The sequence below is a fragment of the Ischnura elegans genome, chromosome 3 (assembly GCF_921293095.1).
Source record: "Ischnura elegans chromosome 3, ioIscEleg1.1, whole genome shotgun sequence".
Taxonomy (NCBI): Eukaryota; Metazoa; Arthropoda; class Insecta; order Odonata; family Coenagrionidae; genus Ischnura; species Ischnura elegans.
The window spans coordinates 52,206,016-52,229,606 of record NC_060248.1 but is presented as its reverse complement, the minus strand read 5'-3'; the positions used below and the strand labels follow the sequence as shown (position 1 = coordinate 52,229,606).

General features: G+C 36.7%; 2 protein-coding genes across 6 annotated transcripts in view; one reads left to right on the top strand and one right to left on the bottom strand.

Annotated features, from left to right (window-relative positions):
• The window catches only part of LOC124155801 (uncharacterized protein KIAA0513), a 30,893-nt gene extending 16,730 nt beyond the window's left edge, over positions 1 to 14,163 (bottom strand). Inside the window, exons 1-5 of one of the 3 annotated variants that reach the window (XM_046529913.1) lie at positions 13,686 to 14,163; positions 5,865 to 5,920; positions 4,942 to 5,310; positions 4,655 to 4,768; positions 3,137 to 3,312 (exon numbers count right to left, since the gene is read on the bottom strand). In XM_046529913.1, coding sequence (XP_046385869.1) covers positions 3,137 to 3,312; positions 4,655 to 4,768; positions 4,942 to 5,299 — 648 coding nt within the window. In that variant the 5' untranslated portion in view covers positions 5,300 to 5,310; positions 5,865 to 5,920; positions 13,686 to 14,163. Of the gene's footprint in view, positions 1 to 3,136; positions 3,313 to 4,654; positions 4,769 to 4,941; positions 5,311 to 5,864; positions 5,921 to 6,017; positions 6,037 to 6,114; positions 6,299 to 13,685 lie in introns of those variants that run through there. The other 2 variants (XM_046529912.1, XM_046529914.1) reach the window with 2 other exon arrangements.
• On the top strand, positions 8,110 to 23,591 carry LOC124155802 (plasmolipin). 3 transcript variants are annotated; one of them, XM_046529918.1, is made up of 6 exons: positions 8,138 to 8,183; positions 14,170 to 14,252; positions 14,706 to 14,859; positions 14,989 to 15,162; positions 20,166 to 20,264; positions 20,839 to 23,591. In XM_046529918.1, the coding sequence occupies exons 3-6, from the start codon at positions 14,725 to 14,727 to the stop codon at positions 20,974 to 20,976; spliced, it is 546 nt and encodes a 181-aa protein (XP_046385874.1). In that variant the 5' UTR covers positions 8,138 to 8,183; positions 14,170 to 14,252; positions 14,706 to 14,724; the 3' UTR covers positions 20,977 to 23,591. The 3 variants fall into 3 exon arrangements, with proteins under 3 accessions (XP_046385873.1, XP_046385874.1, XP_046385871.1); XM_046529917.1 differs by lacking the exon at positions 14,170 to 14,252 and having other exon boundaries at positions 8,110 to 8,183; XM_046529915.1 differs by lacking the exons at positions 8,138 to 8,183; positions 14,170 to 14,252 and adding an exon at positions 14,279 to 14,527.

Here is a 23,591-nt window from a genome sequence, read left to right as displayed (position 1 = left end):
ATATTACTCCTGAAGAGCTATGGTCTGGTAGAAGGCCAAACATTCAAAATTTTAGAGTGTTTGGGTGTAAGGCAATGGTTCATATACCAGATGTTAAGAGAAAGAAATGGGATGTAAAGAGTGAGCAATGTAGATTTGTAGGTTATGCTGACATATCTGGCTGCTACAGGCTGATGAATAGCAATAATGAAGTTATAGTTGCCAGAGACGTTATCTTTGACGAAAATAATGAACCAAGTGTTGATGTGTCTGATAACTCTAATTTTGTGCCTGTAATGGAATTGTTAAGCCATAATACTAAAGGGGAAATGGGAGCTGAAATGTCTTCAGAGGGAGACACACTTTCTGAAAGGAGGTATCCCTTGAGAGAGAGAAAAACAAAGGTATTCCCTGATTTTGTTACTTACAATGTTCAGGATTTGAATCTGTTAACTGATCCACTGTCCTCAAGAGAAGCCCTCTCTAGACCAGATGGAGATAAATGGCATGCGGCCATGCAAGATGAGTTAAAGTCCCTAGCTGAAAATGGTGCATGGTCTATTGTTCCTAGATCAGAGGGAGTAAAGGTAGTACCTTGTAAATGGGTTTTCAAATTGAAGAAGGGAATAGATGGGAACCCTGATCGATATAAAGCTCGATTAGTTGCGAAGGGGTTTATGCAAGCTTATGGTATCAATTATGAGGAAACTTTTGCACCTGTAGTTCGTGTTGAAACATTGAGACTATTAATTGGGATAGCAGTAGAATTATCTTTGCAGATAGATCATCTTGATGTCAAAACTGCTTTCCTCAACGGGAAGTTAAATGAAACTGTATTTATGGAATTGCCTGATGGTGTTAAATGCAATGAATCCACAAATAGTGTGGCACATTTGCACAAAGCTTTGTATGGTCTGAAGCAATCTTCCAGGGTATGGAATGAAACTATTCATAATGTTCTGATTGAGCTAGGTTTTGTTCAGTCTAAGCACGAAGCTTGTGTTTACTTTAAGAAAGATGGTACTAGTATTTTAATTATTGCTTTATATGTTGATGATTTGTTATTGTTTCACAATGATAAAAAGGAAAAAGATGTCATTAAAGAAAAATTAATGAAGAAATTTAAAATGCAGGATTTGGGCAGAGCAAAAATGTGCCTTGGCATGAGAATTTCTCAGAATAAATTTGATGGTAGCATCTCTTTGGATCAAAGCCATTACATTTATGAGTTGTTAAACAGATTCGGGATGCAAGATGCTAAACCAGTAAACACTCCACTTGAAGTAAATGTTAATTTGAAAAAGAATGACCCAATGTTACCTAAACCTGATGTACCTTATCAATGTTTAATTGGCTCATTAATGTATCTATCTGTTTGTACACGTCCTGATATATCTTTTTCTGTAAATTATTTAAGTCAATTTAACAATTGTTTTTCCAGTGAGCACTGGAGGAGTGCTTTGAGAGTACTAAAATATTTAAAGCACACTGCTAATGAAAAACTTGTGTTTAAGCCTACAGGCAAAAGCATTACTGGCTATGTTGATGCTGATTGGGCTGGTAATCATAATGATCGAAGGTCATGCACTGGTTTTGTATATAAATTTGCTGGAGCTGCCATCACCTGGAGAAGCCAAAAGCAGAAGTGTGTTGCTCTTTCAAGCACTGAATCCGAGTATGTAGCTCTCTCCGAGGGATCTCGAGAAGCTGTATACCTTAGATACCTAATGTCAGAGTTGTTAGATGTTGTGGAAACTGTAAAAATTTATTGTGACAATCAAAGTGCTATCAAATTGTGCCAAAACCCAGTGTTTCATGCAAGGACAAAACATATTGATGTTCGATATCATTTTACTAGGGAATTGATTGAGAAAAATGTAGTGAATGTGGAGTACCTACAAACTGATCTAATGGTGGCAGATATTATGACTAAAAGTCTATGCAAGGTTAAACATTCAAAACTAAAAGACTGTTTGGGACTGTCTTGATTTCTTGTTTTGTATAAATTGTTACTTAATTCACTGCCAATGTCCCTAGAGTGAGAGGGAGTGTTGAGTTTACACTCCAGTGGCATTTCGTTGTTCATTTGTTATGTATCATTCTCTCGTGTACTGCTGTGCACTTCGAGCCTTGTGCTCTCTTCTTGTCTGTCGTCCGTGCAATAAAGACGTGTGTGTTCCGCCCGACGTTTGCCTCGTTCTTTCAACAATATCTCCTCTAAATCGAGTAATATCTATGGGCCTTGAAAAAGAGCCTTTTTTTCCCCGTGACCATGAATGAGTATTTTTTTTTACTAAAAGGAACGCCGGACTCACGACTTTTTTTCATCAGGATCTTTGCTCATACATTAATGATTACTTTAAACCGAACCATGAGTCTGTATTCGCATGGCCTTTTCCTGTGGATGCTGACAATGAAAAATGGTACAAGCGAGATTTTTTTGTAAACTTTATTTTTTTGCAGCTGAATTACTTCATGCAGTGAATATTTAATGATAATCGTGGGATCATAATGAATCACTTATCTTTTGAAAAAAAAATCATGTCTTTTCATCTCACGGGAATGGAGTTATGGATGAAAATAAAAATCACCATGTGTTGCACGTTGCGGCACTTTAGGGGTCACACCCAAATTTCAATTGCTCATATTTCATCAACAATTGGAAATTGGGGGCTAAAATTGTACACAATTTCTAATTATACCAGAATGTATGACCTTGGCAAGTTTCATGAAAATCCGAGTCGGTGGGTGTCATTTGGTCAAAATATTGGTTGATTTGACATGGCATGACCCTTTCCTCATATCTTGTCCTAAAAACTAATAAGATTTTTTAGTAGATTTTTTGACTTTTTCAAGATTTTTTCCAGTCCATTCCCAAAACATCCCCAATTCCCCCACTTATAGGCGATATATCATAATCATACCAAACCTTTAACTGTACAACCCTGGTAAACAAAATTCACATTATACACCATACCATACCTCTCTGTCTACAACCATACATCGAAATGTCAAATGTTTGCTCTCTCTCGCCACATAGTTTTGAAACATGTTGAAAAAAATATGAGCATGCATTCATTTGTGGTCCAGGATTAAATCCATTACAATCATAGAGAAAACTAAAACTATAAAGTAAAGAAAGAAAGAGATGACAAACCTGAGCCAGTTGACCAAAGCGTGCCTTCCTATCAGACTGGATACTACCAGGATTATCAAATAAGTCTTTAACAAATAACCGCATAAATTCAGCTGCTTCCATTGTACCAGCACCTTCTTCTGATTGTGTGTCCAGGCTTAAACTTGAAGCCCAAGATTGGACTGATCCTTCTGATCCTGAGTAAGAAAAATGAATTATATGCACATTACTGATAGACCCCAATACAAAGAGCTGCAAAATCTAAAACTTCGAAGTCTGCACCAACATAGCAGTAGCTAAACAGAAGTATCAAGAGGCTAGAAAGTATCAAAATTATCAATGCATTCAACTATTGCTGGCTCTAATTTACAGAACATCTCCTGTCAAGCTGAGAGAAAGAGACACAGTAATTTAGCCCTAATTTTATTGACTAACACAGACCAATTTCAATGCCACTGTATTATTTCCAAGGAAATAAATCCCTTTCAGAGAAAAAAGCTCCTTTCAGGTAAAATGTTCATAAAAATGTTGTATAAAAGTCTTTTAAGCCAAGCAAGAAGATTAATTCAGTTAAGCAATAAAAAATCTTCACATTTAACATATTTTTAATAAGAAAAAATAATACTTATTATTTAAAAAATTTTTGCATGTTCTTATACAGCATTTTATATTAAAAAAGATGTTTAGAAACATGAAACTACAAATACGAACCATGAGGCATTAAAAAATATGAATTTGATGATAAAAGTATTTTCTGAAATTTGAAAGAAAATGCAAAAGAAGTACCGCTTTCACTAGTCTTGCTCAGCCACAGCTAGTACAGAACTATGTACTAGGGAGTTACCCCGTGTATACCAAATGCATTGTCACGGCAAAGTGAGAGAAAGGCTACAAAATTAAGCGTTTAGGAGTCTCCAAATTCATCTACAGACACCACATAATGACAGAAAATTACTAATTGAGCCTTTGAAAGAAAACCATTTTTCCATGGTATTCATGAGGAAGACAATGTGAGTAGAGGCAAATATTTACGGAGAATAAAATCTGCAAGTTTTGCCAAACATGTATGTTGATTTTGGTCATTAAATGTGTCATATAAATTATATTTCCATAAAAAATATCATTTAAAAAATGGCTTAAAAATATATCATACATTTTTTCATGCCAAAAAAATGATTGAAAAAGTTTTTAACAGCAAATGCAAGAAGTAAAATTTTCGTAAGATATGCCTTGAAAAGGCAATAGCATTTTCTTTTCAACAGAATACAGAACAGCCAAAGGCAAAGTAGACAGTTACCTATGGGTGCAGAGGCTTTGAATGGACCCAGAGGAGCCTCAAGAGTCTTCCCCTAAACCTATCTGGCAACTACTTTTTACTTGTATGAAGTCTTAGTATGTAGACGTTTTATGTCTTGATTGGAGATAAATCTGAAAGTCCTTCCAGGCCAATTTGATAACTAACCCTAAGTAACCTGTTTTCTTTTCATGCATGTGAATTTGAAAAAATATTCACAATAGTTATAAAAATATTCTACCAACCTGAATGTATTCCACCCCATGGCTTTCTGCAATCATGATCTGAAGTGTCTAAACTTGTGCTTGGCCCATACCCTTCACCTTCACTACCAGATGCACTGCTTGCAGGAGGCACATCTTCAATAGACAAAAGAAAAGCTCGATTGATTTCCCACATCAAATAGCCCATCAATTGCATATCATCTCATTATAATCATAGGAGAAGTATCAAAAGTATTGATAAATTCCACAAAAAATCAGGCCAATAAATATCACTTAATAAAATATTCAAAAATACAGAAAGAGTTTACCTGTGATGACCTTCAGCTTGTCAAAAGGGTCAGGTCCTGTGGCCCTAATTTCTGGGTTGCATTTATCACTAATAGTACTACAACTCTGTCCACCTACGTTTTCCTCCTTCTCAATTCCATTCTCCTCATTATCATAGCCATATCCGCTAAGCTTGGAATGGCTTTCAGCTTCATCCTCATCGGTCACCAAACTTAGGGCTGAACCCAAGCGTGAAGACAAGCCCGAGAGAAGACCATTACTTCCCTCAAGAACACTTCGAAGCCCTAGGCGTAAGGCACCTCTTGTGCGCCCAACTAATCCACCCAAAGGCTGAGTACTTCGCCCTCCTTCATCAATAGCACCTTTTACGTCAACCATTGAGACAAAATCTGAAACAAAAAAAATAACTAAAAATATTCAAATACATTGAAATATGCAACTGTGGTCCCAGAAGCTTACTTTAAACTTTTAGTAGCAAGGAACATTAATTTTTAGCTTAAGGAAGCTTTAAAGACAGTGTGTAAGAATGTTGAGACTTTAAGTAAGAATGTTGAGTGAATGGAACGGTTCTATAATAATTCCCAAGGTTTGCGGTCATACGCCCAAAATCCATGATTGCAATCCTCGATTAGCACACAATGTCACAGTTATTACCTCAACCAACAGCAAGAAAAAATTACAAGCACATAGAATCACACTTTAAAAATATCTCCCTCGACAAAAATAGAGGAACATTCAGGTAATCGAGACTTGACATGTTCGTCCTCCCAATTGCTTTCATGAAACTATTTTAACAACCAGAACGTACTTAAATTCAATTTCAAACACAGATTTGTGTTAAAAACTGAGGATACAGCTTGAATAAAATATCATTCAGCAATTCGCCGGAGAATTAGCGACATTGAATACGATTCACCGTGATTAGACATCTCATATTAATTACCATTTCAAAAATGTGGTGACACAGAACTCAGCCAAATGCTTGCATAGGGTCTCCAACTGCGGATAAAATAAGAAAGTATGAGCAAACGTAGGACCAAATTCAACATTTGCAATCGGCAAAATAGGCTAATGAAGATTTACTAAATTTTAGTACCACTATTTCTTGGAGTGACATTTAATGAAGTCATAGAAACTTGCGCTTTAATGAATTAATTATTTTAACTACATGAACAAAGAAAAAAATCTATTACCATAAATTTCTAATCGGCTTCAAAAAATATTGTTCAAATCCACGACGAATCATCAATTCAATTTGAACGAGATCATTCCACGATGTTTACATCCTTAACACCTTTCAATTGTCTATCTGTTATGTAATTGCGCCCACTCAGCTGTACTGTTTTTACGATTTTCACTTCCGGAATTGAGAATTACCGGTGTTTAGTCGGATCAGTCTTCGTCATTGGGTGCATTCAGGGGGAGTGATCGCTCCCTGATCAGTGAGCGGACTGTGACGTCAGCGCTCACTGAGCGATCACATCCCTCCCTGGATGGTGAATGCTCAGTGAGCGCTTTGGTGGGGAACTTGAAATGCAAAACATTCAATATGGCGCCCAGCGCTTGTGTTTACTTTCGTGTAGCGGCTGCGAAATATCCTTTAATTCCTGCGATAAGTTCATACCTTGTGACTTTGTCCCGAATATATATCACTCTTAATGTACGGGCCTTAAGGATTTATCGCTAACAGTTCTTTGCGAGTCGCGTGATATTTATTGGAAATGCCTTTTGTGTCAATCGTCCAAATATTTCGTTGGGAATCTGGCGCCTGACATTGAAGTCTTGAAAAAAGAGGTTTTTGCACTAAAATGGACGTCTTTCCCATGTTTAGAAAGCAATAGTTTCACATTTGCTAATTCCGTGAAATCCGCTTCTCTTATAGTTTCTTGAATGAGATTTAATAATTGATCAAGGACAGCAGTAGACGTTATTATCACAACAAACTGTTTGTGAACATCGGGTGACTAATGATGAAGTTATATCTCAGCATTACGGGACGTAGTGTGGCGGATGTTTTGAGGAAGTGCTGGTAAACCGATCAAATTTAAAAAAATGCTGGTTTTATCGTACTAACCAAATCTGACATTACTTTTGAAGTGAGCTATGTGCCACATGAGCTTCTAATTGAGGAATGGACTTTGAATGTGCTCGGGTTAATGTTCATGTTCCTGCTGATGACAAACAAATTTTTGTTATATCTTCTTGTCGTTCGCCAGCGAGTAGTTTTAAGGGTTTTTAAAATCGCTGAACAACTTGCTTGATGCCAACTTTTTATTGACATAATAGATTTAGCCTCTAACATTCAACATTTCTAGTTCTGTCTACTTTATGTATGCCACTCACTTTGTCAAAGGTCACATGAAAGGTTGTACTCTTAACCCTGATATCACTGCAATATATGTTTCTCTACCAGAAGACCAATATTTATAAAGGTACCTTGGTATTTATAAAGGTAAAGGACGCAAATTTGACCGTGGGACATCGGCTTTATGTACGATCATTCTCGCGTGTGTTATAGAAATTCACCGCTTTACACGATGCAATTTTGATTTTAACTTCATACATACTTCAGCTATTGCGCAATGACGTCCCCCGTGTAAAACGGCCTGAAGGCAATGTTGAAGCCATGGTCCTTAATTACTTAGTTAACCCGGGAGAAAAATTACTCACGCCTTATTTTTTGACTAAGCGGACAAGTAATACCCCGCGATTTACGTATATAGATATATTTCAATTTATCTGAAGCGTATGAAATATAAATAAAGAATTAAAAACACATTTCAACTCGAAAATCCATTTTTCAGCGAAGGCTACATCTGAACTTTACCTGGCTTACGACAAAATTCCACCGCAGAATAATATTTTGGCCACCTAATTTAGTAAATAAATACGTAACAAAAGGCCTTCTGCCAATCGCATTTAATATGCCTACATTACGTATAAGTCATCCAGCGTTCGATACGTTACAATGTATAATTAATACGGCTGCTCGACTCGACAGTTCTTCGGCACTATTTTGAACTCGCGCCGCCGCTCACTGGCCGGTGAGCGAGGTGATCATACTCGGAGTACGCTCACAAATATGGCGGCCGCTCACTAGTGATCGGATGGTGAGCGGTCGCATCCAGGGGGAGAGCGGTGGTTCGCTCACCTTCCGCTCAGTGAGCGGAGCTCCCCCTGGATGCACCCATTGGCATTATCAGTTTATGTAGATCGACAACTGTTCACTGGATATTATTGGGTCAACTATAATTAACAGCAGGTGTGTATTTCTTCATACGTCTCCCATGAGTGCACTTTAAAGTTCTGGCCCCTACGAAGTATATCGCATTGATGCCTATTGAATGTTTTGGCGACTCAAACATTTTAACGCGAAAGAAGTTAACAGTTACTTGAGGTGATACGAAACTGGGGCACATCGGTATTGCCCGAATCGCCTCTTTCAATTATCACATAATGACCGACTGCCGCTGGCCCATTCTGGGATAATCGTGTCGTAGTTCTACCGAAACATTTTCCTTTATGTCGTGCAGAAAAAAGCGCCATATGATGTTATGTAGTTGATGGAAGCCGCAAAGGGCCAGTTTCCTACCATTTCGTAAACGCGAGTTCTGAGCTGGAATGAAGATGAAGCTACATTACTGGAGCTTCCGTTAATGGGTATTCCTGTAAATGATTGCATAAAATTACTTTTCTGACCCTTGACTTAAATGTAGCATTCTGTAATAAAGATCCTTAGACACCCTACAAGCACACAGGAGACTGTCTCTTGACGACAGGTAAGAGACCCCGAGGAGATGGCCGCCCTCTCCCCTTTCTCCCTTGGTTCGTCAATTTTCGAGTGTTCACCCCCACCCACTTCCGCTTCTTTCCGAGGTCAACACTTCGCCTTTCCGAAATTACATTATCTTCAAGAGGCATTATGCGGATACCGAGTGATCATGGCTGTATATTTAATTATTTTCTAATTTTATATTGGTAATTCGTCGTGGTATAACACGAATTAGACATTAATTAGTATAATTATATCGCTGACTACGCCGATACCGGAAAAGAGCCCTTCCTCCCCCTTGCAACATCCGCTTCGTCCCTTTCACTTTGTGCCATAACCGCCATAACTCGAATCTGAGAGGTCCTGCCTTCGAAGTTACGATCACCGCACGTGTTTATCCTCATTGTTGGAGCTTGCCGGTTCTTGCAATCGCTTTTTCAACTGCGTCCATTTTCACCGCTTTGAGGTAAGTACTGATTAATTTGTATCCCTGCTAATTTTTATGGCATTATCATATTGTCTTCACGTGTCCCAAAGGACTTAGATTTTGTCATTTATTCGGTAGTGTATTCGATTCGCTTATGGTTGCCTTTTACATGTATTTTCATGTGTTACTCATTAACCTCATTAAGGATAATATTCGTTATCTAATGTACCTACCTTAGTGTTGATCCCAAATCGCCTCGTGCAAGTCGAAAATATTCACGAAGCATGGCCGTTATCCTTCCGACGCCATTATTTACTCTGTGGACTTTTATTAAGTTTTGTTGAATTCCCGATAATAAGGAAAATTAATGTAAACAGCAGATTTATTTTGAGACATTAAAATTAATGAAAGTTGATATGTTTAATATTCGGCTAGCCGCCATGTTGTGTGGCTCGAGGTGCATTGTCACATTTACTGATATAGATTATAATAATGAATTGATGTCCTTTAGTCTTGCTAATACTCGAGAACCGATTTGGCTCATTTTGATTTTAAAATGTTGGTGAGTGAAAGTTCAGGGAAGGTTTAAAAGGTGAGAATATTATGAGGTATATGTGGCCTTGGAATGGGCCCTGAATATTTTTCGTAAGAAGGACAGGTAAAGTTCGTTATGAACGACTGCAACCTTTTCTTTTGCATATTTAAATTCGTGATAATGGTTGCACATAGTTGGAGCATATAACATTGGAAAGAAAAATAAATTCTCATTCTTGCACTCGAATTTCGTCTTCTGCGTTATTTACCTTGAATTTGGGGAAAGTATTCGAAAAAATGCTGAAAATTTAGTGACATATAGGCTCACTATCCCCTTGATTGTTGATTTACCTCATAAAAAGCTGATTTATCATTGTGGGTAAACTTTTCTCGGGATCCCTCCGGGTTAATGTTTTTATATCGGCCAACGTTTCAAGTACCGTCTCGGCACTCATCTTCAGGGCTGAATCATAAGGGCAGCTCATTTATCACTGTTTATTCACAAATAGGGTGCGCGAAATGATTTTCACATACTTTACGTTAATTTCGTTACTATCAGTTCATTGTTGATGTTAACGTAGTCAGTTGATTTTGTAGTTTGACATAGCGCCAATATTTACTTGTAAGTGCGCGAGAAATATTAATACTTTGATCATTCATAATTCTATGGAGATGGCGACCAAACTAAGGTCGTTCAATTCAATCAAATGTTCAAATCAGATTAATCGGTTAAGACGCAGTACTCATGTGATCCTGCAATCAGTAGCATTTAACTATGATTGGATTGTAAATTATTGTACCGATAAATCAGTGCAGTTGGGGAAATACTAATCATTTGTTAATATTGCAAGGCGTTTCTCTTCTGACTTGGTATCATAAATAAATATGGAAAGTGGAACTGGTTGATTGGCATCTCAGTGGATGTTCCTGATAATAGTGGTGGTTTTTAAGCTTGGTGAGTTCTTCTTTTGATTTCTTTTTATCCACCCTTACAGTTTATATGTATGGACTAACGGAATTTTTTTACATCTTCATTAATAGGTGGTGAAGTGAGGACCTGATGTTTGGATCATCGTTCTTCTGATTCTGGTGGGCAACAAATACTCCAGGGTGAATCTCTTCTGACTTGTTATCATACATATCTATGGAAAGTGAAACTGGTTGATTGGCATCTCAGTGGATGTTCCTGTTAATAGTGGTGGTTTTTAAGCTTGGTGAGTTCTTCTTTTGATTTCTTTTTATCCACCCTTACAGTTTATATGTATGGACTAACAGAATTTTTTTACATCTTCATTAATAGGTGGTGAAGTGAGGACCTGACGATTGGATCATCGTTCTTCTGATTCTGGTGGGCAACAATTACTCCAGGGTGAATCTCTTCTGACTTGTTATCATACATATCTATGGAAAGTGAAACTGGTTGATTGGCATCTCAGTGGATGTTCCTTTTAATAGTGGTGGTTTTTAAGCTTGGTGAGTTCTTCTTTTGATTTCTTTTTATCCACCCTTACAGTTTATATGCATGGACTAACAGAATTTTTTTACATCTTCATTAATAGGTGGTGAAGTAAGGACCTGACGATTGGATCATCGTTCTTGATTCTGGTGGCCAAAATACTCTTTGAGGATGTTTTTCTTCTGGTATCGTAGCTGAGAATTGGATGACTTATACATAGGGAGTGGAAAGTGGTATTGATACAGCTTACTTATTTTTTAATGTTGCTGTTTTGTGTGTGTTTACATGAGATGATGGTTTAGAACTCCGTAGCTTCTTAGTTGTCATTATCTTGCTTGGTTATTGTGTAGCTTAATTCTGTAGTAACAGATATTTTTCTTTATTAATAGGCGGAGTTATCGGTGTCGGAGTGATGTATCCTGTTTGGTTTCTTCTGCTGGTGGGAGACATTCACAATAAGGATTATTCTGCAGCGACAATCTGCCTGTTATACCATTTTGGTTGAAGAATCTTTGGAGGCACAGCTTTATACGTAATCTTTGGTTTTATTTTATTCATTATCCTCTCATATTTGGTTGATATTTAATTTGTTTTGGTTAATGTACTTGATTGACTATCTCATTCCTTTTTTATTGTCATTTTTATATTTGATGCAGTTTAAAGGAGTAATAGGAATTTCTTAATTAATTTAATAGGTGACACATAAATGGTTCATTTCCACACCCGTTTGACCACATATCTGCATTCCTCATGCAGTAGCCGTACCGTTTTGGGCATATTAATCTAATAGAGGAACTATTATCGATGGATTCTTTGGCAGTTGTTCCCATACTTATGTTGTTGGGTGATTATGTGAAACTTGCCAAGTTCTCTGCTAGTAAATTCTTCGTCAATATTTTGAGTGATTACAATTTTTTTAATTTCTTCATTTTTACGCAATTGTTCTTATTACCTTGTGATGGAACATGTTAATACCTTCTGATGGTGAGCATGGTTCACAGCCATGATGAATCTCCACAATGTTGTGAAGCAGACATGCAATTTTGCAGTAGAATTAGAAGGTTGTGCACTTAATCCTTGGCAGAGATGCCTGGTGTTTTTCTGTTGATGTTTCATTTAAGATATGGAACAATGGAAATCCCTCGTGTTTTGTTTATTCTTAAGTGTGGGTTTAACATATGGCATGGTGACATTCTTGGGATATTGCTGTGAGGATGAAGATGCTATTTTCTAAAATGCTTAGCTTTGTTGTTGCGATTCTGCAGTTTTTAATTCAGGGAGGATTCTTTACAGATTTCCTATTTTGTTCATTTTATCTTTAAAATCTCATCTTGTTCTTGTGTATCAAGTATGTTATTTTCATTACGTATTGGCTCTATTAATTGGGCATTGCATAGTATTTTAGCCTGAGAGAAAACGTGTTAAAGTTCTCAAAGCATTATTATTGTTTTTGTGTAGTCATAGCATTTTCTTAATGCAAGTATTCTGCTTTTTCTTTTCAGGTGTTGCTTCAGTCCCTTGATGCCCAGTGGCCTTGTGAAAAGCTGTTTCTATGTAATAGGAGTTCATATTTGAAGTTTCTCTGACATTCAATGTGGCTTGTTCTAGTACTTTTTGTAAATAAACCAATATTTGCAAATGCTTGATTTTCTTTGACATTTCCTACGTTTCTGTCACCGAGATTTCGGTTTGTGTGTTGTCATCGCTGTTGCTACCAGTCCATTAACACCATGTTCGTAAGTAATATGCTTTAATGTCAATTCGCATACGCCACAGATTTATAAGTGGCCGGTTAATGTATCTTGGAATAGTAAAGTAGCGGTCGACTGTAGCTCGCTGCTCGTAGTGCTGATAAATGACAACAGATGGCGCCACCGTCGCACAGTTATTGTGTCCGACGTAGTTCGCGTGGTTATCGCTTGATGGCGCATCAATCGGAAATCGGAGACCGTCTCTTGAGTAGTGCGGACATTTCGTCATGGGTTCGTCATCGTATCGTCCGGCCGTCTCCTTGTTGTCTCCGGAGACGCTTACCGCTTCCGGGAGGCGGTCTCTTTGGTTTCTGTGGAGAGTCTCTAAGGATTCGGGGGAGACAGTCTCCCGTGTGCTAGCTGGGCACCCTGCGCATATGGGCTGGGTGGTTCATAGGTTTAGAGGCTGGGATCAGCTAAACCATTAAGGGGAGCCCCTTAGACCTCACAAAAGACCTCGTACGCCTTTAATTGTAAGCTGCAATGTCAATCGATAATGACATTTACTTACAAGGTGATTCATGAAACAAGTACTTGAATCAGGTTAAGTACTTGTACAGTACTTATATCAGGTTAAGTACTTGTACAGTACTTGTATCAGGTTAAGTACTTGTAGCAGGTTAAGCGCGTATACATGCTATCGAGGCTGAACCATATCGTTGAGTGTGACCGCGTCAACGAAAGCCGTCCTTCAATAAGAATAAATTGAGATTCTCACGCAATTTTCTTGACGTATCAGCGATGCTAATCGCCAAGTATCGTGTAGGTTCCTAGGGAATCCTATGGTGAACATCGATGTATATATCTTTGGTCCACCCGCGTACCCCCGCTGTGCGATGCGGTAGTGGAACTCAGGCGGTCTTCGCTCGGTTCGCTCCCTCTTCAACCTCTCTGTTCTCAGTTTAATCACCAAAATCAATTTATGCTCTCGACGATTTGGCTCGGTGGATACCACCCCAAGTCTTCCCCCCTCCTCCACTGCCATCATAGGCAAATCTATTGACAATTATTAGTTTACTCTGAAGGCATGAGAAGTCTTCATGATTTTTTATTATTATGATATGACTATAATTTCTTGAGGAAACTTTATGGAATAGCATGGGTTTTCAAATCTCACTTTATATTTGATTTTATTGGATATAGATTAGTGATCATATTCAGAGTTTCATTATTACAGCGTTTGTCGCACGGGCTGCCGAAATTAATTTCCATAGATTTAGAAGAATTAAGCCCTAATCTCTGTCTCAATTATTATATCATCTCTTCCATTAATTATCGATTTCTTGGTGGTATTTTTATGGTTCGAAGTGGGAGGTAACACTGGAAAGAAACCGACCAACCAAATTGACGACGCCACTCCCAAAAACGCGAAGGCGAAATCCTATTTTAAGGTATGATATAACAGTAATGTTACGCTATCAGTTATGTCTGTCTTTAATCAACTTATAAAGAGGAAATAATTATATTCACGTTGCAATCAGGAGCTATCGAATGAACTGGGATTTTTAATTTTAGACCACCCTAGAAATAGAACTTCGCTGCAGCAGGTGGTGTGCTTGCTTTTTTTTTATGTTGGGTCGTCGTGTAGGGTCTCAGGCAGTCATTTTGAAGGGGGTGGTGTATGGTGACGCTTAGTTCAACGTAGTGAAATATCAGCTTTTTGGGGGTAAATGATCATCTATTTGATTCCAAATTGGAGTTTATTGTTTCCCTTTAATTTCTACGATTAATTTTTAAGTGTGTACCAATATCATGCATGGTTTTCCTTTAGTTCGTAAGATGTAGGCGTGTGAAACGAATTATGTTTTCATTTATGGTTTCTTCCTTGGTTTTTGATTATCTAGCCTATCGTGATCGTACACTATGGCTGATCGAGGGTTTCCTGACCAACACACAACCACCACCGTAACCTCGACGAATACAACTGTTCAAACCAATATTAGGTTTGATGCCAGCTATGTTCGTACTTTACCAGGAATGCTAAAAGTTGGACAAATGGTGAGCATTGCATTCGTTGTGATGAATATAATTTTTACGTCGCATATTTCTTAAGAAAATTTTAAGTACCTTTTTTAAACTTAATTGTGCTGTTATTGCGTGTCAAGTAATTCAAATCTCATTCCGCAGGTAGTGGACATTCTTGGGTTTATTTGCATTATAGCCTCCAATTGGTCACACTCATCCCGAGGAAGCTGGTTCAATACTGTGGCCATGGGCGGATTTTGGTTTACCGGTATAATGCTTGCATTATACCTGTTTCACATTGTGGAGAAACTGTACAGGATTCCATGGCTGAAAATTGTGAGTACACTCGTCTTGCTTTCGTTTATTTTCTATGTCAATTGTATGAAATACCTCTAACATGTCCCTGAAGATGATGGAATGCGTATGTAATCATTATTTGTTCGATATTTTTCGGTATAGCTAGGTGCAATGTAGCATAATGAGAGTGCTGTGGGTAAATTACCATGAAAAGTGTAATCAATGTATTACTGGATAGATGATTCATATATACTCTTAGACTGTGATAGTGCATACCACATTAAAATACCTGCATCTTAGAGTGTAAAATAGTGTAATAGTTAAACTATTTTCTGCTCTATTTTATTAACTAAAAAAATATAATGTTTCAATTTGAGATTATAGTAATTTTGAATGTCAATTGTAACAGCAAAACTCATGGTCCATTTATAAAAAAAATGAGTATAATTCTCATGTCTATCCAAGGACAACTGTAAGTCGGAGGCTCGTTCCCTCTCCCCTCTCCTCACCTTTTGAAAACCTGAGAGGGTCAGCCAGAGCCTGGAACAAACTACCTTGAGGGCAGCTATAATGTCTGTACCCTGTATCAAATGAAACCAACTCTGTCAATATATGTGTATATTTTGATCCACATCCAAATTTTCCCTACCCCTCGAAGTAAACATGCATCAGCTCCTTAAAATATGAGGGAAGGACAGATTTTGAGTTCTTCCTAAATGGAATTATGTATTACTATAATCAGCAATTACTGTCTTTCTTAATCAACTCCTTTTATGGCTCTACTTTCTTGTACATATGTATTACCTAGTTGTTTCCAGCTTTATGTACCCAGCTCTCTTTATACATTCCAAAAACTTCCTTGTGTTGAACGTAACATTATGAAGCGCATCGCATCATCATTATGTTTGCTCAAACTTTTTTCAGTATACCCATGACTATCCACCATTCAATGAATTGTTTTTTTTATTATCTTGCTATCACTTCCCTGAGACTCCCTTCAAGCACATCCGCATACTCATTTTTTTTTACCATTCTTATCTCCATCATCTCTAACTGTCCCACCATCGTCAATTCTCCTCCTCTACCCCAAAAGATGTAGTTTTCATTAGTATTCATTTCATTTCAAATTAGGGAAAAATGCTTAGATCCATATCTGTCTCTTTTTATTGTCCATTAGGACAGGTAATTGAAGTTCTACCAAAAGCACACTATCATCTTCGTTGGCTCATGCCCTCTTATGTTGTACTTCCCCCTGATTTTGTACTCCTTCTTTCATACTGGGGTCATTAAGGTAAATATATTAACTGTTGATTTTCATTTTTATGTCTTGAATTTACTGAATTTGTTAAAAGGTATTGTTTTTCCCTAATTTATCACATTTTTATCTCCTGCAAAGATGAATCTTTTATAAAATACTTAGTATGTGGTAGTCTGAATTAATTATGGAAATAATTAATGTTCTGGTAGGGCCCAAAGCCACTAGAGAAGTTAGGCAAATTGAAATTGTGGGGGCCACTTTGTTGTTGAAGTTGTTAGTCTATTTATTAGCAGATAACCATCCCAAAGTTTAACTTTAATCCCTCTTAAAAATCCTCATTTATGATGAAAGCCAATCAATATTGATCACTTCTTAGCCTACAAGAATCCTATTATGTATTGAAAAACATTTTCATCCAAAATTAGGGTTGATTTTAGTCCGAGAAAGAAATTATGTTTTTCTAGGGGTGAAGCACCGTCTTGAAGTGTAGAATTGGGGGTACCCAAGAGGATGGGGGATCTATGACCATCTCCCAGCCAAATTCCCTGGGTACACCCCTGAGAAGCTGTAGTGGCTTGTCTGTAGGTTTGCTCGTATGCCCCCTAACCCTTAGGCGGGTTACACACTGGTGTCAGATCAAATTTCGTGAGACATGCATATCTTTTGTATTTGTCTCTGTCGTTTGTTGCATGACCGTATTTGTCGGTTGTTGTTGTCAGCCAAGTGCAAAATGTCATCCGAGGAGGATGAAGTGATGTTATTACTTGGAGTTGTGAGACGAAGACGTCGTCGGCGTAGGTTTTACACACGCCGTCGATATTGGACCCACCCTTACTGGGCTGCCAATGTTGAGGGTTCAAGCCTAGACTAAGGTACTAAAGAAACAAAACTCACGTTGTACTGTTGCTAAAATCACGTTGTACTGCTGCTAAGGCATCTCCACAGACTTGAGCGGGGAGTGCTGGCTGTGGCAGGGGCACATGCACGGGGTGAGGTCTCGCACAACATGTCTTACCAAACACCGGCAAACCGGTTCCGTACGACACCTGTCCGATACACAGATGATGCTTGGAACATCTGTCGCAAGCAGTGCGTAAGCTCTGATTTGACAACACAGGTTGGTTTCACGTGCGACATGCCTCAGACACGAGATTTGTCGTAGACATCATGTCTACGACACCAGTGTGTAACCTGCCTTATCTATCATGTTTTCGTGTTGACTTCTATTTTATACAAAATTATGTTAATCAAGTATAGGTAATCGGGTAAATTAAGCTCTATTCCACATGTTTGTTATAAAAAAATCAAAAGTACATGCACTGATTGTATGATATTATCATGTTTGATTATATTATGCCACATATCTTCTTTTGTTCCATTGCTAGTGTACAGTTTAATGGTGTATTTTCCCTGACTCTCATTGGCTAAGGTTGAAATAAATGGGAAGTGGTTAGATATAGGACTCCCATGCTTTCCGGAATAACCATTTTTCCAGCGAATAGATCAGTTAACTGGAGTTAGGCAACACTGCAACACAGTATTTTATTTGCCTTGTTTTTTTTCCGTGGGCATGCACTGGCATCAGCAGAAATGATGCGTAGTTGAGCTAAGGGTCAAGTAATAAGAAAAACCCAATCAAATTCATAAAATTTATCATTAAAGACCATCTGTAAATGAAAGGAAAATTACTCAACATATTCATAATCTGACTAGAGCAATATAATATTCTTAATATATAATTCTCCCGTCCGTATTTTTCCAAGTGCAGCTGATGTGAATTCCATGTCATTCTCACGACAACTTGCAGAAACCTATGTTTAATCATCTTGAATCCTCCAATTGTAGGTTATCCCACTCCGAATACGATACCGTAACTAATTAGTGATTGTGAATTTTAACTCTTTAATTGAAAATTAGTGGTCACAGGTAATCTTATAAGTGTGGGGAATATGAGTATTTTGGAAAAAACTACTAGGCATAACTCCATAAGCAATCTTCAAGTAGTCTGTATGACTCATACGGAGAGAGGCCCTTCTGGCTGCTCGCTTCACTGTAGCGGTCACCTCCCTAGAGACCAACTGGATAATGTAATGCAGGATTGCCTACCGCTCATGTCATGGAACTTTATCTCAATCCCAGGTTTCAAACACAGGTCATTAGAATGGGTAAAAAAGGTTTTGAGAATGAGTACTTGTAAAAAGGGATTGACATATCCAATACAAAAACTACTGAAAGGCTTGAAGCAACTGGCTATATTTCACTTGAGGATTTTCAAAAAAAGATGAACGTTTCATCAGAAAAGAGCTTGTGCTTTCACCTGGGGAAATGGCATCTGAAGAAACATTTTTCGAATAAAATGTTGATTATCATTATGGCAAAATGAGAGTATGTAGATAAAAGATGACGGTAGAGTTCCTCTTCATGAATGTTGGAGCTTAATGAATGAATTAATTGCCAATCATATTTCTTGGAGGAAAAATGAACAGTTATCATAAAAATTGTTATATATTTAATAATTATCGTGTATTTTATTATCATAACATCTTCAGTGAACTGCAAATTTCCTCAGATAGATTTTTAAGTAATTTTGGGTGTGCGGAGTCAACAATTTAAACTTCAACCCATTCTTGTATTCCTCTCGTAATTAAGTCCAGCAAGTTAGAGGAAGAAACATCGTATGTTGATGCCTTGAATTCTGTTGTGCAAAATGACCACAACTTGGTATTCAAAGTCATATAATCAAATATTTTGTAGAAGGAAAAGCAAGATAGTTGATTAGTTCTCACAGGATTAACGTGAAAATAGCCAGGCTCTAAAGGCCGTTTTACACGGTACACGGAATTGCGCAGGTTAGAGCTGCATTATTTTCTAAAATGGCGTGGAATTGTGCGAATGCATGATCAATATTAGAACAGGGGCTATTTTGCCGTCTCGCATCCACGCATTCTCCCATGTGTTCTAGCAATTCACCGCTTTACATGACGCAATTTTGATTGCGCCTTCACACGTACGTCAGACTGCGCAATTCCGTGCACAGTGTAAAACGGCCTTAAGACAGCAATGAAATCACATAGCTAGCCGCATTTTTGATGATGCAATTTTAAAAAATGGAAATTTTTAAAAACCTTGAGAAACCTTCCATTGTTTAGATCATTTCATTATTTGTATTTTGGATTATTGATCTTCTACTGTAAGTAGGTATTGAAGTATGAAGGAAGTACTCAATAACCTTGTGAAAAAAAAGACTTAAATTTTTATGGGGTTTAAAATGGGAATATCCTCTTAACTTCATTTGGTATACTGGTGAGTAAAGAACTGCATTTTTAGATAGACCCTAGTGAGAAGACATTTCATATTTTAGTTTTAAAAAAATTTTTAAGACTGCAAATTTTAACATTTTACGATGTCTCCTGATTTCAGTTGCATCTTGAGCTTTTTTGCTATGGTAAATCCCCATTGAGAGTTCTTTTTTTCTTTACTCTGATGTCATGATCCTTGCTGGCATGGTCTCCCAAAAATTGCCCTGTTGCTACTATAAGCTACTGAAACACCAAATGCCACATGCCACTCATATCACCCTATAGTGGTGTATACCTGTATCATCTTGCCCACCCCTCTCCTTGTGCCTTGACTTCTGATGGAGGTTTCAGCTACACTTCATCTCACATGTTACTGTTCATATAAGGCAGTTGAAAAAGTAGATATTTAAAATGAGGGCCAAGTTAGTAAACTACAGCTCTCAATTTATCTTTATGCCTGAAAATTCTCTTCTTTTTATTCTCAGGAGTTCATATTCTGTACCTTGTGGGTGCTTTTCTACCTGATAGCCGCATCACTGGCTGCAGCTATAGGGGGAGCAATTGAAGCATTTGCAGCTGCAGCTGTAAGTTGTTGAATTATTGTTGATAATTTTATGGATAAGCATAATTTTCTAGAGGGAAATTATCTCTGAAACTCATATCTAAGTAAAGAGTAGACCCTCATTATGCAATATGTATCTCTTCTGAAGGACCAATCCTGAAGCAGATCCATTGTGTATTTAATTGGTGTTATCATTATAGACTCTGAGGATGTGTATAATTCAAAGTATAGTTGTTCCACACATTTAGTCTGCTTTGTGGTGCATCATATTGTCCAAAAGGACTATATTAATTGTAGAGAAAAATATTGTTGCCCATAAATCTTGATACAAATAAATATGTTGTCTAGTATTTAAAAAAATTTTAATGTTTAAGAAGAAAACTGAACTTCTTGTTTTTTATGTATATTAGAATTGGTATTAATTAGCAGAGGGCACATAAAAATGTCTTAATTGGCATTTTCATGAAAAGCAAACTGAAAATGTCTTTATTACGTCTTTGTTTCAAGTTGTTGGGTTTTAGTAATTTGAATTTGCTGGTATTGGTCTCATTAATGCAAAGAAATAACTAATGAAGATTCCATTTTTTTTCTTGCAGTTCTTTGGCTTTGTTGGTATGATTCTTTATGGATTTGATGCATACATAAAGTTCAAGGCTATCAAGGGTGGTGAAATTGCCCAAGGTGAACGGGTTGTCATTAAGAGTACAAGCACGGCAGCATCTCCTGCATATTAATCTATTTTTTGTGGAGCATAATCATTATTTAAGGTACCATAATTATCTTGAATATAGTTATATTTTTACTGTTACATGTCTTGCCTTCATTGAGCTAAAAAGAATGTGTTATGTTACATTGTAACATCACCTCATGTGTGTGAGGCGCCTTCATTTAATTCAAGATATCTTTTATATTTTCTGCATCATTTACACCACTCAGGACAATAAAACGCTTGTTGAGATTTGTTAGAAATTAAAGCCTGTTGAAAATGAAGGAAAGGCAGAAGCCAAAGTCTTATGAAATCATGTGGTTTTTGCCAGTACTGACAATAATAATTGCTGTTGATCATTGATTAAATGCCATTCAGATTACAAAATTAAAGCATTGGTTGATGGTATGTCAGTGGTAAATAAATATGTGCCCCTTTGGAAAGACTTTGAAGTGGAAGACTGCTTCTTCAAAATTGTCATCAGTGTCCATTTGGTGGTTATATTTTAAGGTAAACTTTTTTCCAAACCTTCTCATGAGCAGTTGTTAATCTTCGCATTAACTTGCATTTCTTTTCTTGTTGGTCAGTTGGCAATGCTGTATCACCTGTCCTACCCTGCAAATTGAACTTTTTGCAGATCATGTATTTTGATGTTAATATTGTTAATGAAAATTAATTTTTTTACTACGTGAATGTAAACAAATTATAAAAGAAGCAGTTTTAGACTATGTGTACAACACTTCTATATCATAGGTTTCTTGAATGGAAAACATATTTTTAATATATATTTAATGTCATTTTTGCCTTTTTTTCTAGTACATATTTTATACAATTCCTTGGGGAAATACTGAAATCGAATCAAATATTGTACTTAAATTTCACTTTTATTTTTGAAAAAGTCTTGCCATCTGCCAGAAAAATCTTTTCTTATAAATTTTATACCGACATAAAAATAGTAATTAGAATTTTCTGCCAACTTACTCATACATGATTTTAATCATTTAGTGGGTGGCAAGATTTATCCATGCCATATCATCTTTGGGTATATGTTATGAGTACCACTTTTTCTGAAACATTTCTCACATTATGTATGTAGTGGTAGATGAATTTTGACTAATACTATTTACTTGAAAAATGACTTTTGTATAAATTGGTATTTTTATCTTTTGAGAAGTTTTTATGAATTTTCTTGTGGTGTGCATTACCTATGCATAAACCTAGATCCTTGGTTTTTGAATCTTATACTATAGAAAAGATCTGAAAATATATGCTATACAGTCAAAGCATTTTTTCCATTTCTGAAGGTAAACTAAGTTATTTAACATTGATGGAAATTCTTGTAATTAGAGGTTGATGCAGTTTTCATGTTTTGAGGTAATTTTTTATTTGCATTCATATCATACCTGCAGTGAAAAATTTGAAGAAAGACTTACAAGTGCCCTTATAGGCTTTTCTCTATGATTTCCCGTCCAATAATTGTATTTTTGTCTGTGAAATGGTTATGGGGTTAATGAAGATTCATTTGTCCGTGTATTAACCTTTTGTATTTATTAAAATGGCTATTGACTGACTTACCCACAATATCCATTTGAATTAATGAAGATTTTTATTGATCTCCTTGCCATGTCTAACGAGCATTTTTCACAGCTTTGGCTTTTATGCTTTCATGTATGTCGTTATTATACTAGCAGGTATATGGCATTTTATGCTAAGCCACTCCATATCAATCATAATCACTTTTACTTTGTAAAGACAATTTGCGATAAATGTTTGCGTAAATAACTTCTCTCAGGTTTCCCCCTGCATCTCAATGCAACTGTTGTTTACTAAATGTTATATGTCTATTTACATTAGTTATCAGGTCGATCACTAAGGCCCCTTCCTAATGAACCATCTTCAATAATGTAAATGTTTATGTTAGGTCACATGTTGCTGTTACATATTATATATTTGATGTTGTTCTTTCAAATCATTGTTCCTTAATATTCTTGAAGTAAATGTTTGAACTGAAGAAGTTCAATTGTATTGTCATACATAAAGGATCTATAATTCAATGACATTTGTAATACAGTGTGGGAAGCAAAAATGTATTGACTACTTGTGTGTTATAATAAAATACTTCCCATTTAAGTACATACATCAGCAATGATAAATTTTGTCAGCATTAAAATATTTGGGTCCATCCTTGGCTAAATGTTGTGACCACAAAGCAAGCTTTAAAAGTAGCTAATGAACCTGTTATCAGAGTGGATATGTATTTTAATGAAACCTTTATGGCACTTAGTAAATGATGTGGGAAAAAATTTTCAAAAATAAAATTTGTGAAGAGGTACAAATTATTTTGTGTATTATTGTTGGGAGAGTTATTTATTTTCAATTTAGTAATATAGTGTGTTCCATACATACATTTTTAATGTGTATATAAGTGTAACTGAGCCATACATTTTGATATAAGTGCTATATTCTATACATCTAATCATGTCTAAAAATTCTTGTTTATGTGGTTATGAAATCTATATTATTTTCTAAGGGCTATCATGTCCCAAGGGATAAAACCGGGAATTATCTGTATTGGTATGTGACCTAACTCATACCTGAAATTTGTATCTGCTCCATGAGATTAATAAAGTATGTGCCTGTCTT

Excerpts from the sequence above, each read along its gene's own strand:
- LOC124155802 (XM_046529917.1), top strand. The coding sequence starts at position 14,725 with ATGGCTGATCGAGGGTTTCCTGACCAACACACAACCACCACCGTAACC. Across the intron at positions 14,860-14,988 it reads TGCTAAAAGTTGGACAAATG|GTAGTGGACATTCTTGGGTT; the intron begins GTGAGCATTGCA and ends CTCATTCCGCAG. Across the intron at positions 15,163-20,165 it reads GGATTCCATGGCTGAAAATT|GAGTTCATATTCTGTACCTT; the intron begins GTGAGTACACTC and ends TTTTATTCTCAG.